The sequence below is a fragment of the Monomorium pharaonis genome, chromosome 8, assembly GCF_013373865.1.
Source record: "Monomorium pharaonis isolate MP-MQ-018 chromosome 8, ASM1337386v2, whole genome shotgun sequence".
In the NCBI taxonomy this organism is placed as follows: Eukaryota; Metazoa; Arthropoda; class Insecta; order Hymenoptera; family Formicidae; genus Monomorium; species Monomorium pharaonis.
This window is the reverse complement of record NC_050474.1, coordinates 7,665,936-7,683,077: the sequence shown is the minus strand read 5'-3', so window position 1 is coordinate 7,683,077 and position 17,142 is coordinate 7,665,936. Positions and strand designations below refer to the sequence as shown.

General features: G+C 34.2%; 1 protein-coding gene across 1 annotated transcript in view; it reads right to left on the bottom strand.

The window, feature by feature from the left end:
* Positions 1-9,887: 9,887 nt before the first annotated feature.
* The window catches only part of LOC118646836, a 33,131-nt gene continuing 25,876 nt past the window's right edge, over positions 9,888-17,142 (bottom strand). The window contains exon 2 of the mRNA XM_036290625.1: positions 9,888-15,213. Within this exon, the coding sequence (XP_036146518.1) occupies positions 15,146-15,213 (68 nt within the window). The 3' untranslated portion in view covers positions 9,888-15,145. The remainder of the gene's footprint in view (positions 15,214-17,142) is intronic.

The window sequence follows — 17,142 nt, the reverse complement described above, 5'->3', positions numbered from 1 at the left end:
ATTGTGTCGCTAATTTAACTTTTATTTTATTTTTATAATATTCTATATGTTTAGTTTTAAGTTTATTTGCTAAATGCAAGGCTTCTATTTCTTGCACCCTTATGGAAAGAAATTACAGCAAATTACAGAAAATTGTATTACAATAACTACATAAAAATATTACACGAAATTACTGAGTAGAGTATTGTAATATTCTGTAATATTTTCGTACTACACGCTCGAGTTACAGGAAAATATTATAGGATAGTATTACAGAAAAATATTACAGGAAAGTATAACCTATAATATAGCATGCTTGTAGGAGTGAGCGTCCCAGATGCGAAAATAGTGTAAAACGGACATCACCAATCAGATTGCTGAGTTAGTTAAGATTAGGCTGAATTTATAGAATTTGATTAGTGGTGTCCGTTTTACACTACGCATCTGGAACTCACTCTGCTAAGGATGTTATATGTTATATGTTAATGTAATATATTTAATTAAACATAATTGTTTACTTTTTATAATTCTTTATACATTCGTATATTTTTTATATGTATATAATACACCTTATTGGTGTAACACTATATACATATAAACTGTACATATAATTTCTATAAACTAATAATTTTATATAAATAAATTTTTTAATTATAATCTGTTTAAAATAAAACTTATTTAAAATTAATTTTATTTAAAAAAAATAAAAAAATAATTAAAAAAGGGCTATAAATAAAATTATTTATCTTATTGCAGTTATTTAAAAAAATTTTTTAATTTTAGTTTTTAAACAAATTTTCTTGAAAAATAAAATACATTTTATTAAAAAGAAATAATAAAAAAGTAAAAAAAAATAATGAAATAAAATTACTTGTTTATCTTATTACACTTATTTAAAAAAAGTAACTCAAAAATTTAATTTTTTTAAACAAATTAATTTTTTAAACATAAATCTTATAGTATTAATACTGATCATTTTTATAATTCATCAGTTTTAATTCAGTTTAATTAACAAAGTCAAAATCTTTGAAAGATCGCCAGTAATGATTTGCAATAATAGAGGTGAAATTAACGACGACGCAACTGGAAAAATTTATTAAAAACTTCAAGTAGTTACAACGTCTCGATCCTCGCTTTAGGCCCTTCTCAAGTAACAATCAAACCATTATAAATTTATGATTCGTGTCAATGGATCATGATTTAAACTGCAATTTTTCAAAACTCTGTGGTGATCGGAATTTATTTCATATTTTTTACGTGTACCATGAATAACTAAGAACGCAGACTCACGTGTTGTCATAGGAGAACAAAGAAACAAATTAGTATCGTACTGACAAGGGAACCTCGCGAACCCGAAAATTCTGATTTTAATGAAACTTGGCATAAATGTAGAGGGGGTGAATACATGAATTTAGAAATTAAAAGTTGGTGCTTATAAACGGTTTAAAGGGTTGAAACCACCCTTCAAAAATTTTGAGTTTTTGTCTTTTCTTGATATATCTCGTAAACTAAACAAAATATTAAAAAATGTTTCATACAAAAGTTTTACAGTATAAATACCTCTATTTAACTATGCTATTTATTTTTTCCAAAAAATTTTTTTTCCAAAAACAAATTTTTTTCTTTGAAAAAAAAATTTTTTTTGAAAAAAATAAATAGCATAGTTGAATAGAGGTATTCATGCCGTAAAACTTTTGTATGAAACATTTTTTTATATTTTGTTTAGTTTACGAGATATATCGAGAAAATACAAAAATGTCTTAACTTTGAAGCGTGCTTTCACCCCTTCAAGCCGTTTTTGAACTAAAATAAAACATTTCTAAATTAATGTATTTACCCCCTCTACATTTATGCCAAGTTTCATTAAAATCAGAAAATTTTCTGTTTGGTCTTATAAACGGTTTGAAGGAGTGAAACTACTCTTCAAAGGTTGAGATATTTTTACCTTTTCTCGATATATCTCGTAAACTAAACAAAATATAAAAAAAGTTTTATACAAAAGTTTTACAGCATAAATACCTTCATTTAACTACGCTGTTTATTTTTCAAAAAAAAAAATTTTTTTTTAATTAAAATAAATTTTCAATAAAATTGACTTTTATGTATAGCATTTATAAAATAATTATACTATCTTATACTACGTTCTATTTATATCATCTATGTGTATATTATGTATGTTATATATTATCTATGTTATAATACTATACATTTATATTATCTGCATCCCTGTATGACGCTAATGATGAACAACGGATTATTCATGACTTGGATCTGCGACGATAGGCGTTAGAAGCGAAAGAACAAATAGATCTTCCTTCATTTAAAGCAGGAGCAACGTGGATATTAAATTTAAAAAAAAAATGAATTGTATCCAGAAAAATAACAAAATTTATAAACCGTTCTACAATAAGAGATAAAGAACAATTAAAAGCTGCATGCCAAGAATTTATAATTACTGTAAAATCCTTTATTGGCCTTTTTGGAATAGAAAATATATACAATGCTGACGAAAGTGGATTTAATTTGGAGATTCATTCAGGCAGAACGCTGACCACACAGGGTGTTAAAACAGTTGAAACTCTAATTCAATCAACGTCAGCAATAACACATAGTTATACAATAATGCCCATAGTTTCTGCAGACGGAAAATTACAATCACCTCTCTATTTGGTTTTGAAAGAAGTTAGTGGAAATTTTGGTCCACGAGTTGAAGAAACCTTGTTCAGGCCTGCAAACATTTACATCGCTGCATCGAAATCGGGTAAATTAACTGGAGAACACTTTCAATCTTGGTTTACAAATGTATTTTTACCCATAAGTGGAAGCTTCAGTGTGCTATTATTAGATTCTTGGACCGGACATTGTCCTACAACCCTTCAAGAATTTATGCCATCTGATAAAGATGTGCAAATTTTAACTGTACCAAAAAAGACCACAGGAATGATTCAACCTCTTGATGTTTTCGGGTTCAGAATATGGAAAAATTTTGTAAGAACGTTCAGTGATCGTGTCGTATTATTTAATTACGATATTAATTTACACTTGAGAAATAATATTATAAAATTGCAATCTTTAACTCATATACAACTATCTTCGCCGCGATTTCATAATCTTTTTAAGTATGCCTGGTTCAAGAGTGAATATATCGAGGAACGGCCATCACAATTTCAAAATCCAGTGGATTTGTTTTTCTGGAAAAGACATACAGGATGTACCACGATGTTCCATATGTAACGCCCCGGCAGTAATACGTTGTTCTTGGTGCAAGCAATACCTTTGTATGCATCATTTTTTTGAGCAATATCATGATTGCAAACATTATGAGGAATAAAAATAATGTAAGTACCAATAAAAATATTTGGAAAAAGATACGAAGATAGATAATTGTAATAAATTATTTAAACAATTAAATATTTATAACAACTACATTTATGTTACAGAAAAAGCCTTCAAATATATGTATGGCATAATACTTTTTATCAACATGGTGAAAATGTCATCCATAAAATGCATGCGTATATTTTATGTATATGGAAAAAATAATTTGATCTTATGTAATGGAATACAAATACAACATATTTAACCAAATTCGTTGTGTCAGTTATATTGTGTAAAAAAACAGTACAGTTAAAAACTTTCAAGAAATAATCTCTCCGAATATACTAAATGCGCACGTGATTTTTTACGCAACGTTTTTCAGATTTTTATTAATAGTTGATAATGACAAACTAATCTTGTTTACGTCTAGAAAACTTCTAAAATTAGACGTAGATATAACTGACGTTTTTTAGACGTAAATAAGATTAGTATTAACATACACTCGCAAATTATAAATACATTCATTATTATATTTACATTTTTTATTGTTTTTATTACATTTATTTATTTATGTAATTTCAATATGTAATACGCCCCGAGACATAAACATCATAAGTAGATATAGAATGTATGGACAACGCTTCGAGTCGTGTAACAACATGGAAATACCGTGTGTAAATTGTGGTGTACCTCATAAAATAAAGGCGCCTTAAAAAATATTTTATTAATTACTACTAATAACTAATAATTAAACTTTATAATAATAAATAAATATTACAAACTGTTGGTATTATTACTTTCTGTTTAACCATTGAGACAACTGTAGAAGAACGGGCGACGTAAATATAACAATATTATGTGTAATTAAATAATAATTAATTTATTAACAGAAATTATTTTACAGTCTTATGCAAAAGTTTATTAGTTTATTCAGAATAAAAATGTTATACCTTATAATGTTTTAAGATATCCTATAGATTATACACATAAAAACCACAAGTAGTGTGTAACAAGTTCAATTAAAAAAATTATTTTTTCAAAAAATAAACAACGTAGTTAAATAAAAGTATTTATGCTGTAAAACTTTTGTATAAAACATTTTTTTATATTTTGTTTAGTTTACGAGATATATCAAGAAAAGGTAAAAATATCTCAACCTTTGAAGAGTAGTTTCACTCCTTCAAACCGTTTATAAGACCAAACAGAAAATTTTCTGATTTTAATGAAACTTGGCATAAATGTAGAGGAGGTAAATACATTAATTTAGAAATGTTTTATTTTAGTTCAAAAACGGCTTGAAGGGGTGAAAGCACACTTCAAAGTTAAGACATTTTTGTATTTTTTCGATATATCTCGTAAACTAAACAAAATATAAAAAAATGTTTCATACAAAAGTTTTACGGCATGAATACCTCTATTCAACTATGCTATTTATTTTTTTCAAAAAAAATTTTTTTTTAAAGAAAAAAAATTTGTTTTGGGAAAAAAAATTTTTTTGAAAAAATAAATAGCATAGTTAAATAGAGGTATTTATACTGTAAAACTTTTGTATGAAACATTTTTTAATATTTTGTTTAGTTTACGAGATATATCGAGAAAAGGCAAAAATATCTCAACCTTTGAAGAGTAGTTTCACTCCTTCAAACCGTTTATAAGACCAAACAGAAAATTTTCTGATTTTAATGAAACTTGGTATAAATGTAGAGGAGGTAAATACATTAATTTAGAAATGTTTTATTTTAGTTCAAAAACGGCTTGAAGGAGTGAAAGCACACTTCAAAGTTAAGACATTTTTGTATTTTCTCGATATATCTCGTAAACTAAACAAAATATAAAAAAATGTTTCATACAAAAGTTTTACGGCATGAATACCTCTATTCAACTATGCTATTTATTTTTTTCAAAAAAAAATTTTTTTTAAAGAAAAAAAATTTGTTTTTGGAAAAAAAATTTTTTTGAAAAAATAAATAGCATAGTTAAATAGAGGTATTTATACTGTAAAACTTTTGTATGAAACATTTTTTAATATTTTGTTTAGTTTACGAGATATATCGAGAAAAGGCAAAAACTCAAAATTTTTGAAGGGTGGTTTCAACCCTTTAAACCGTTTATAAGCACCAACTTTTAATTTCTAAAGTCATGTATTCACCCCCTCTACATTTATGCCAAGTTTCATTAAAATCAGAATTTTCGGGTTCGCGAGGTTCCCTTGTTAGTAAATTCAATGCAAATCTAAGCGGCATGAGCGGACGCGATGCATAAGCGGTAGTACGTATAACGTGAAAATGTATTCGAGTGACACGACATTTAGTTAATGTTACATAGTAGTCATTACCCGACTAGAAATTTTGTCAGGTTTACCTGATATCTTATAAGGATCTGACTTGGTTGACATAAGGTAATCCTAACAATGTACACCTAAGAAAATCCTTATCAGGTTTAAATATGTATGACCTTTTTAAGGTTAAAGTAAGAAGGACCATATTAGGACCAAATTCTTATGTTATCCCGATATTTCAAAGTATAAAAGCATTTATTCGTGACATACCTGCACGTGCTTTTTTAAAATGCATAATTGGCCACAATGGTTATTGGGCCTGTGAGAGATGTACCGTAAAAGGAATAAGGGAAAGTAATCGCATTATTTATCCAATAACAGATAACGTAAAATTACGAACCGACACATCTTTTCGAGCTCAAACCAATGCGGAACATCACAATGGAATGTCTCCTCTACTTAATATTGAACCATCAATTGATTTAATATATCAATTTCCATTAGATTCTATGCATTTGGTTTATTTGGGCGTAATGAAGAAGTTATTTGATTATTGGTTGCATAGCATTTAAAAAATGTCCGATTAAGTTATAATGCAAAGATACAACTTTCAAATTTATTAATCCATATTCAAAGACAAATACCATCTGAGTTTCAGCGGACAACAAGATCCCTTTCAGAAATCAGTAAATTTAAAGCAACAAAATTTCAATTTATATTGCTATATGCTGGACCTATTCTTTTTAAAAGAATATTATCAAAAGACATTTATAGACATTTCTTGCTTTTTCATGTTGGCTGTAGATTACTATGGTCAAAACAACTGGCATTAAAAAAATATGAGCATGCAAAATATTTGTTGCATCAGTTTGTTACAATGGCACCTAATTTATACGGAAAAGAATGTTTAATAAGTAATATGCACGGTTTTATTCACATTGCGGACGACATACAGTACATGAATTGTTCTATGTCGAATATCACAGCATATTCTTTTGAAAGTGCATTAAGAAAAATAAAAAAAATAATTCGTCAAGGCAATAAACCTTTATCACAATTATGCCGTCAATTTAATGAAATATTCTTACTTGAAACTGAGAAAACTATAGCATCATTAGAAGTAAAAATATTGAGAAAATTACAATTGAACAATTTTGATAAAGTGCAAATAAAAAGATTACAATTTAAAAATATTCTTTTGACAGATAAAGCCCCAAATAATACTGTATTATTGAACAATAACAAAATTGTTCAAATTATCAGTACTTATATTCCGCAAAATGGTGACGAAACATCAATAAAAATAGAAAAAATTTTTTTTAAAAAAATTGAACCTTTATATATATACCCATGTAATGCTGAAATAATGAAAATGTGGCGAGTTTCAAAAAAGCATTTAAATATTTTGACGTATAAACTGATTGATATACAATTAAAGATGGTATAGATTAGTATAAAAAATGAAGCAGAAGAAAAAATCTATGTATTACCTTTGCTTCATATGTAACACGTAAGGATTTTAAAGTAAAAAAAATTAAATAATTTATGTTACATAAAAGCGAATAATAATGTTTATTTATTATTCGCTTTATTTTTTCAAATGTAACGGTCGCGCCAAGTGAAATTCTCGCACGCGAATATCTAAATTCTTTAAGTTTTACTCGTGTGTAATATATTATCCGTAATATCGGGATTGCCGAATAAAATATCGAGCGATCGTACGGTTCGATTCGAAATAGCAGGATGATGTCAGCAGACAGCGGCATCCATGGAGCGACCACTGAAATGTAATATAACCGGAACGAGTGCGGCGGCAGAATCCCTTTGTTAAAGGTGATCCGAGAGAGAGCGTTCTAAGAGGTATCCTTGCCCTTTTTCAAATTGAAATACGCATGTGTAGTAGAGAGTGGTGGGAACGGTACAGTCCCGTAAAAAGTTTATGAACGCGTAGTGGCGTAGTAGCATATTTCAGTAACAGTAATAGTAGGAGTGGCATGCATATTCACATTACGTGCGATTGTTGATTTCCCCCCCCCCCAAAAAAAATCCAATTTGGAAACAAAATGGTCAAATATTGCTATGTTAAGAGTTGTACCAAGAGTTGGATCAAAAGTTTAGACCTCACCCAGCCAAGTAGTAAGTCACTCTCTCAACCTCGTTTGTTAGTTCACTTCATCCAGTTAACATACTGTTGTCACTTCAGTAGACAACTACCCCCAACGTAAACGACCTCGGCAATTGATAAGAACGTCAGAAGCAAATCAGAGCAGCACGGGCCATTCTCGATTAAACGTACAGAGAATTCTTAGAGGCGACGCGCTCTCCTACCCAAGGAGACTCACTTAGAGTCCCGGCTCCCTCTCCTACCCGAGGAGACTCACCTCGAGTCCCGGCTCCCTCTCCTACCTGCGGAGACTCACCTATAAGTTAAATTCTAAATCATAAAATATTTTGTAGAGAGCATATGTTTAGTTAAGATTAATTTTTATAGAAAAAATTGTTAATATTATGATATGTATAAATTCTGTTTCTTTGTGATTAACTGTTGCTATGTTCAAAGCAACAATTTATTTCATCTTTACTATTGAACAAATGCATTTTATTATGTTTATTATTAAACAAATGATCGAACCATCGAGCGTTGCGCGCAATATGGAACGTATTCAGCAATCGCGCGTCGCGCGTCGAGCGTGCGCACTTCTTTTATTCGCAAGGCTGTTTTGTTGCGCAAAAGGATAGTGCGGAAGGGGAACGGTACAGGTTCATACGTGTACGAGCTCGAGCCTGTGTTGCGCAGTGTGCAGATGTAAATTCTGACTCTTTAAGTGTGTGAATACGGGCAATCGCATTAATATCTGTTGTCATATCTATTGTCTGAGTGGCAGAATAAAAAATATAATGTGCCATCCTAGCGGTATTCGAAGTCCAAGACTTAACGAGACTGGCGGCCGCGGCAGACAAGGTGATCGAGATGACCAAACCAGCGTCAACAATCCAAGCAGTAACCGAAGGAGAGACAGATACGGACGATAACAAGATCCTGCAAGAGATCGCGGAGCTGAGGAAACAAGTCAAGAAACTCTCCGTAGGAAACAGATACAGGCGATGCAACAGATCACGCGGACGTCTTGAAGGCCGAGGACGGTCAAGCAACCGTGGACGTTCATATCATCGCCAAGACAGCGAGGACAACGCCGAGTATTGTTACTATCACAACAGATTCGGCGACAAAGCATACAAATGCACATAACCCTGCACTTTCAACAAGCCGAAGGCGGTGGAAAACTAAACTCGCCGTCGCGAGTGCAGGCGGTCGTCGACGGGGTAACTAAAAATAATAAACGCCTGATAATAACCGACAAGAAAAACAGAATTACTTATCTTATAGATACGGGAGCAGACATCTCAGTAATCCCGAAAAGGATGATGAGAGGAAAGCTCACACCTGTAGATTTTCAATTGTTTGCAGCAAATAGCACAGTCATAAATACATACGGCAACAGTTCACGAGTAGTCGACTTAAGACTTCGACGCCCATTCAGATGGCAGTTCGTCATAGCTGACGTCCGGCAACCTATCATAGGCGCTGACTTTCTGGCGCACTACGGAATTCTACCGGACCTAAAGAACAAAAGACTGGTCGAACAAAAGACTGGTCGAACAAACTCTACTGAGTACCAAGGCGAAAATGATTACAGGAAAACAGGTTACCAGTAAACGACAGTAAAGGATACAAAGTCACGTCGCACACGACGTGAGACACCACATTATAACCAAAGGGCCACCGTCAGCGGAAAGACCACGCAGGCTACCTCCAGAGAAGTACAATCGAGGCGATTATCGAATACGCAGTTCCTGGCAGTACCGCCACATTGGAAGGTACGAAAATCATTTTAAGAAATTAAGGCTGAGGTATAATGCAAGCAAAGATAAGAGACAGGTTAGATTGAACCTCAGGAGAATACCTTCCTCCTACGCGAACAATCCAATCGCCCCATCACGTCGCATGTTGTAACGACTAGGGAGTGTGTCTCTCTCCATACGGGATGAGAAGGACGCATACGAGTCATTTAAAACCGAATAATCAATTCATTAATCTTGCTCTAATAATCAAAACTATTCGAATTAAGATAAATAAATAAAAATTAATAAATAAATTAGAGAAAAGGACATCATGTAGCCGTTTTGAAAACCAACTCTTTATGATTTAGCGCTTCCTAGCAACGGGACACCATGTGATATATCAAGATTTTCTAACACTAAACAAACAAGCGATGCATAGTAATTTTCCGACGACTATTATCCATTATTATTTTTTTTTTAGACCAAGCTCATACGTAATAACATAATGTACTACATATGACTTAAGGGGAAAGATGTAACGTACGCGGGAACATCTAAACTTAAATTTCAATAATTATTTTAAACTCAATCTTAATATTGAAATGCATGAGTATTGATTTCTTATTCGGTTACTGGTGATACCAGGCGCAAGTCGATATCGGAATCAAAATCGATAGAGCATAGGGTTACATTCTGAGACAAAACCTTTCTCCTCCACTAGGAATTAAGTTTGCGTAGAGAAAAAAAGTAAAGGGAAATTAGGTATAAATAAGGGAATCAAAACAGTTAAGCAGAGTTGTTAAGCTCAGTTCAGCTCAGTACAATTTAGTCTCAATCATCGTCAAAACTTTTAAATCTTAGTTTTACCGAACGATTCTCTTGATCTGCAGTTAGCCTGTAGCATCAGCCGGGTCTTAAATCTTAGGGTTTGTTGTTTCAAAATCAGATTTTTGGAATAAAGGTAATTAACTTGACTTCTCTTTCAAGATTATTTAAGATTCCTTTCTAATTCTGTTGCTGCCATTTGAGTGGCAACAGATCAAGTCAAAACTCTGTCGCTGCCAAGAACATTGAGACAAATCTTTCGGGTCCTGTCGCTGACGTTAGCGTGACAACAGATCCCCTAAACTTTGACTCTTCACCAGGTATGGCAACACAGAATTTTAAATTTAAATCTAACTCTAAAATATTTAATGCCCCAAAAAAGTAGTAAACGTATGAGAATTAAAAGATTGAGATATCAAATTAATCAAGCAATAATCTCAAATCGCGATAATCTCAAATCTTCTGATATTAATAACTGAATTAGATAAACTTTTGACAATTTTCTGAAAAACCTTTAGAACAAAATAAATATAAACTTAAGAGGGTTGATTTTAAAATTAACTTTCCGCATTTAAAAAATATCAAGAAAACAGATCCTCGTTATCAAATTTATAAAATTCGTTATTTTTTCGGTGAAGATTAATTTTCTCACAAGCTTGTCCATCCCAGGGTAAATTATTTAAATGTATTGACCCAAAACGGATATTAAAATCAGAACGTGACAATGTTAATATTAATATAATATTAACATTTTTACATAAAATATGCAGAATATCAAATAAGAATATTTCTAATTTGAGGTACCACAAGATTGATCGTAGTTATCAATTATAGTCGCGTAGCTTTATAGAATGCATGCTGTACTTATTTATTACTTATCGTTTCATATAGAAGTGGAATTTCAGTATATTATCAATAATTGTCATTTTTCTACAGCTGTTTGGTTACATTTCAAGTTTGCGACAGAGATTGAATCGTTGCAAAAATTAAGATCAATAACTACGGAAATGTTCAAAGTACACTATAGATATCGTTAGAACGCTGGTATAAAATGCTGCCGCTTTGCGAGCGCTATCTTATTGTGTGACATCGTTTAGTCGTGTACTTTTGATCGCTGGATGTGTTTTTGTGAGTATGTATTGACATTTTAAAAATATCTATTAATAGCTAAAAATTACTATATTTATAATTTTACTTTTATAATTTTAAAAAATTAATAATGATGTAAATTTTTATTTGTCACATTTTTTTATAGTTCGTGAAGAAGATATTTTTGGTACTTTATCATCATTTACTACCAAACTCTTTTATGTAGAAAACCAGTGACAAAATATATATTTATACACGTAAGATTATTAGATCTTTTTATTCAGATTTCTTATCGAGGACCAAGATTTAAAAAAGGTTTAAAACATATATGCTTGTTAAAGATAACAATAAAATACTAATTTTAATGCTAATAGTAATATAATGTAAATATTATATGTGTATTACAAAACATTATTTTTTAAATATGTTATAGCCCGAACTACAACGTAGATCAGTGACGAAAGACGTTGCAAAAGAGGTCATCGTTCGCAACGTCTTTGGAATTCGCCGTGTTCACGGAAGTTCCTGCTAACTTTCGTGATCTCGCAAAATTCAATGCGGAACCCGAATGCAGTTCCGCATCGACCTAAATAAAAGCCTTACGCGGCACAAGTAAACCGCGAGGCTACCGCGTACCAATGTCGAAACGCTCAACCTCGCTAAAGTTGCCCAACGCACCCAGTCACTGGCCTCCAAAAATCGCGCTAAGCTAGCAAATCATCCGACTATATAAGTCAACACGCGCAGTGACCGGGCGGAGAGTAATTTAACAACGTCCGAGCTACGTCGGTTTACTGCAAGTCTTATCGCGAGTGACACCTGATACCGCTACGTGCAATAGCTGAGTGTAAGCTTGACACAAGATAAGAATAAAAGTTTATCAGACAAATAAATAAGAGTGTTCAATCTTATTAATAACCACGAGCCTAAGGCAGGACGAATCCCAAACTACTTTCAGGAAGAACTCCCGTTCCAAGCAAACGCTCACAACAAATACAACTACTAATTATACTTTAAAACTATATCTGTATATTTTTAATTTGTTACTTACAATTTTTAAGGTAAAATGTTCTTCAATCCGAGAAATGTAATAGTTTGCTGTTCACCGCAGCAACTTTTAATTTAACAGAAACTCCTGTGACAAGACAAGAAATCGAAATAAAGGAGAAAGTGAAAAATATGTTACAAAAAATGCATAATAAAAATTTTGAAATTAAAGAGCAAGAGTTATTAGACTTTGAAAATTCTTTCAATATACCAGAAGCAGATTTAGTAGAGGAAGAAGGCAATAAAGAAGAAGAAAAAACGTATTATGTATATATTATTTAAAGGAAATGATATGTGTAAATGATGAAATCCCAATCGAATATAAAAGAAGTGCTGTTAACTTTTGGAAACCTGTTGGGTCAGTTGCTTAAGACAAAGTCGCTTGAAATCGTAAAACATCGATTTCGGAAAATTACATCATTACGCCAATTACGAAGATCGGAACAACAAATAAACAGCGGCAGTACTAGATTACAGAAAGTGAAAGAAATTTTGTTTCAAAAATGTTTCAAGACCAAACTATCTCTATGGGAGGAGAAGCTTATCTACATGGAATACGAGTAAACCAGACTACTACTCGAAGCATTACTCTTGATGAAAAAATCGACTCAGACAACCGTTGCCATACCGTGCAATACTTTGACCCCTACGGGACTTGGAACAATGTAATGGTCCAAGGCGTTGCCAAAATCACTTTAAAATACTCGTACGTCCCCGTACACTTGGACGCAGAAAAAATAATGCTGAAATCAGGGACAGTATGTTGTAACGTCCTAGCGTCCGGAAAATTTTGTCCAAAATTCTTCTCGCGAAACTTGTCCAGATGTACGCGCTGAGTTATCTTACTCACTTATGCATTTATATGCCTCTTACTTTTGTTTAAGTCACCGCTATAATAATTATGATTAAAATATTAAACGCTAACTTAATCTTACTTTAAAATTATGTACACATATATATCAAAACCATATATCGATATTACATATACATACACTTTAAATTATATCTAATACTATATATTTTATCTTTCTTCTTGGCACGAACGCATAGACAATCGAATTATTTAAAATCCTAAATTCCTATTTTTGTTAATATCTTTACCACCAGTATTGCTCATGGGTTCAATGATTAAATAACTTTAAAATAAATAAGAACCGGATATTTGTAAAGGCCCTCTGCACGTAAACCGTCAGATAAAATCTGTTATTAAAGAAACGATATCTCGTCAGCGAAACTAAACCCTTAAAGATTCGCACGATCCGAGAGGCGCCGCTGTAGCAACAGATCGAAGGGACGGTTCCAAAAACAAAATTTGTTATCAACGCGACGGCGGCAGGATGTCCCGCCTCAAAAAATACAATACGACAAACCCGGTTATGAAATTAATCCGCGTAATATTCGGACTGCGCGTCAAAAGATCAGTGATCACAAAGGTGAACCATAGCTAGACGTTTCGCATAAACAATCCGTAGGAAAAATAGATATTCATTTCGCGACGGCGACGAGATGTCGCGCCTTAAAAAAATACAATCGGCAGGGCGACCACGGATCCTGTTTATAAAATTAATACTTATCGAAATTTTATTCCGGACCAACGATGAGAGGCCTATTTGTGAAATGCTAGACGAGATATTCGGCGGAGCATACGTGCAGATGGTCTCACATTCCTTATCAGCGGCCCCCAAAATTCGGTTCCCGCCAAGCCGCCGAATCATTCCCACTCTTACCGACTCTTGCGTTTCGCGCGTGTTCCCTACTCCGGAGCGTTAGCGGCCGCTGAGCGCAGCGCCGATTTTGCTCGATCCCTTTGTCCCTATTTAAATTAGCGCACAGAGGCCGGAACGTCACTATTTGTCACATTTTGCGTCAGTCTTTAATTGTCACTATTGTCGACAGTCACTTCATCACTCTTTCGTCACTTTTCATTCTCAGTCACCAATTGTCACGACAGTCAGTCTCATACTTATACTTTTCGGTCTTAAGTGTTAGTCAAGTATCTTTCAAGCCATTGTGAACTTCAATTTTTTTTTATTATTTAATTATTGTAAATTCAGTGACCGCCTCTGTCAACCTCAGTAGTACCAGCGACTACCTCCTATGACTTTTTATTGGCTAAATCAAACTCGAACTCAACTAAAGTAAGTACTATTTAATATCTCTAGGAAGACCGGCCGGGAACTACGACCAATCCCGAGACATTTCAGAAATCGCGACAATCGATTGGCGGACAAAGGGTATCGCCGATCGATATAAATAGATGACCACATACTCGCGACTACTTACTTTTTCAGTGAACGCGATCGCGAGTGCATCTCAGCCTCACAGTGTGATAGTCATATCGATATTCATCCATTCAATTCTAGATTGTTCTATCAAGCGTGATTCTCTCAATCGGTTTAGATCTCTTTCTTAGTAAACGAGACGCGAGCAAAGTGAATCATACGGGGCTTCTGCCCACCCGTGGGATCTTCCTGCGGGATTACACTCACGCAAAGCAAAAGCTATGCAAACATTCGTATTCGGGGCCCCAAAATTTCATTCTCATTAAGCGAACAATTACTCGTTACGAATTTCTCGATTGTATCATAATATCGTTTTTGTTTATACCTCATTGTGAACTCATAATATTCAACTCGAATATCTGGGGTTTTTATGCCGCAAGGCTTTTCCCCATAGAGCCGAATAAAGAATAAATTCCTCGGCTCAAAATCCGTGTAATTTTTTTTAAACTCCTCACCCATCCACACGAAATCCACAAATTTATTTTCAATAAAGACTTTTCGACGATACACCAATTAAGTAAAGCGCTACTAATCGTCGTGCGAGCATACGAAATACAAAATTCTCGAAACAAATTTGTCTTCGTTCGTTGTATCTCGACGCGTAATTTTCATTCAAACGGTTTTCTCGCCACTTTCCTCGGCCTGCGTTTCAACGAAGTTACGTGACGTCACGCCACTTTCGCGCCATGTTGATTTTCGGGCAAACTTTTCGTGTGTGCGTATTCGCTCGAGGAGGGTACGCAATCCGTTCGGTAAAATGTCGATCGTGCCAATAATAAAACTTTACTAGTCGTCGCGCAATCATACAGAGATACAAAACTCGGGGAGCGAATTGCTTTACTTCTGTTCAGTGTGCCTTCAACGTGCGCATTCAAACGATTCTTGGCGCTTTTTGGGGGTTTCGTTTCATGACGTCACGCATCATATCACTTTTCTGCCATATTTTCTTTTTTGATTCGCCACCAATCAGACGAGCCGTACTTTTCACGTATTTCTTCAAATGTAACGGTTGCGCCAAGTGAAATTCTCGCACGCGAATGTCTAAATTCTTTAAGTTTTACTCGTGTGTAATATATTATCCGTAATATCGGGATTGCCGAATAAAGTATCGAGCGATCGTACGGTTCGATTCGAAATAGCAGAATGATGTCAGCAGACAGCGGCATCCATGGAGCGACCAGTGAAATGTAATATAACCGGAACGAGTGCGGCGGCAGAATCCCTTTGTTAAAGGTGATCCGAGAGAGAGCGTTCTAAGAGGTATCCTTGCCCTTTTTCAAATTGAAATACGCATGTGTAGTAGAGAGTGGTGGGAACGGTACAGTCCCGTAAAAAGTTTATGAACGCGTAGTGGCGTAGTAGCATATTTCAGTAACAGTAATAGTAGGAGTGGCATGCATATTCACATTACGTGCGATTGTTGATTTCCCCCCCCCCCCAAAAAAAATCCAATTTGGAAACAAAATGGTCAAATATTGCTATGTTAAGAGTTGTACCAAGAGTTGGATCAAAAGTTTAGACCTCACCCAGCCAAGTAGTAAGTCACTCTCTCAACCTCGTTTGTTAGTTCACTTCATCCAGTTAACATACTGTTGTCACTTCAGTAGACAACTACCCCCAACGTAAACAATCTCGGCAATTGATAAGAACGTCGGAAGCAAATCAGAGCAGCACGGGCCATTCTCGATCAAGCGTACAGAGAATTCTTAGAGGCGACGCGCTCTCCTACCCAAGGAGACTCACTTAGAGTCCCGGCTGCCTCTCCTACCCGAGGAGACTCACCTCAAGTCCCGGCTCTCTCTTCTACCCGCGGAGACTCACCTAGAGTCCCTACTCCCTCTCCTCCCCACGGAGACTCACCTCAAGTCCCTACTCCCTCTCCTACCCGCGGAGACTCACCTCGAGTCCTTACTCCCTCACCTCCTCCTCCTCCCTTCCTTATCCTCACCTTCTTCAGATTCTGATGTAAAAATTATAGCTGAACGTCCTCTCCCTTCTCTCCCTCGTCTACAATATTATTACTATAACGGCACTCAACAGTCTCTAATCGAATTACTAGAACAATTCCCTATAAAACCAGATCCCTTTCTTCAATATTATCGCGAGTACACTCTCACTCCGGAGGCAATAGATCCGAAAGCTTTATTCTATATCGTCTCCGCACTTGATCCTACCGACCTCATCCTCACCTTCACCCCCCATTATTACGACCCCTTCGCGGTCCCCGTAGATTTCTTTTACAATTTCTTCCCCCCTTCCTTAGTCATTCAAAAAATACTATAAAAACCGATTTACTTCCATAATGTTAATTGTATATCATACATATTTATTTATCTACATACATAATCTCCAACATCAATATGTATAATACAAATTACTGTTCTGTTGGAACAGCCGAAAACCAATTTCATTGGACGGGCTCAAACTTGCCCGGGATTTGCCGGTAGACGTGACGTCGATCGGCAGTCATTCGCGGACAAA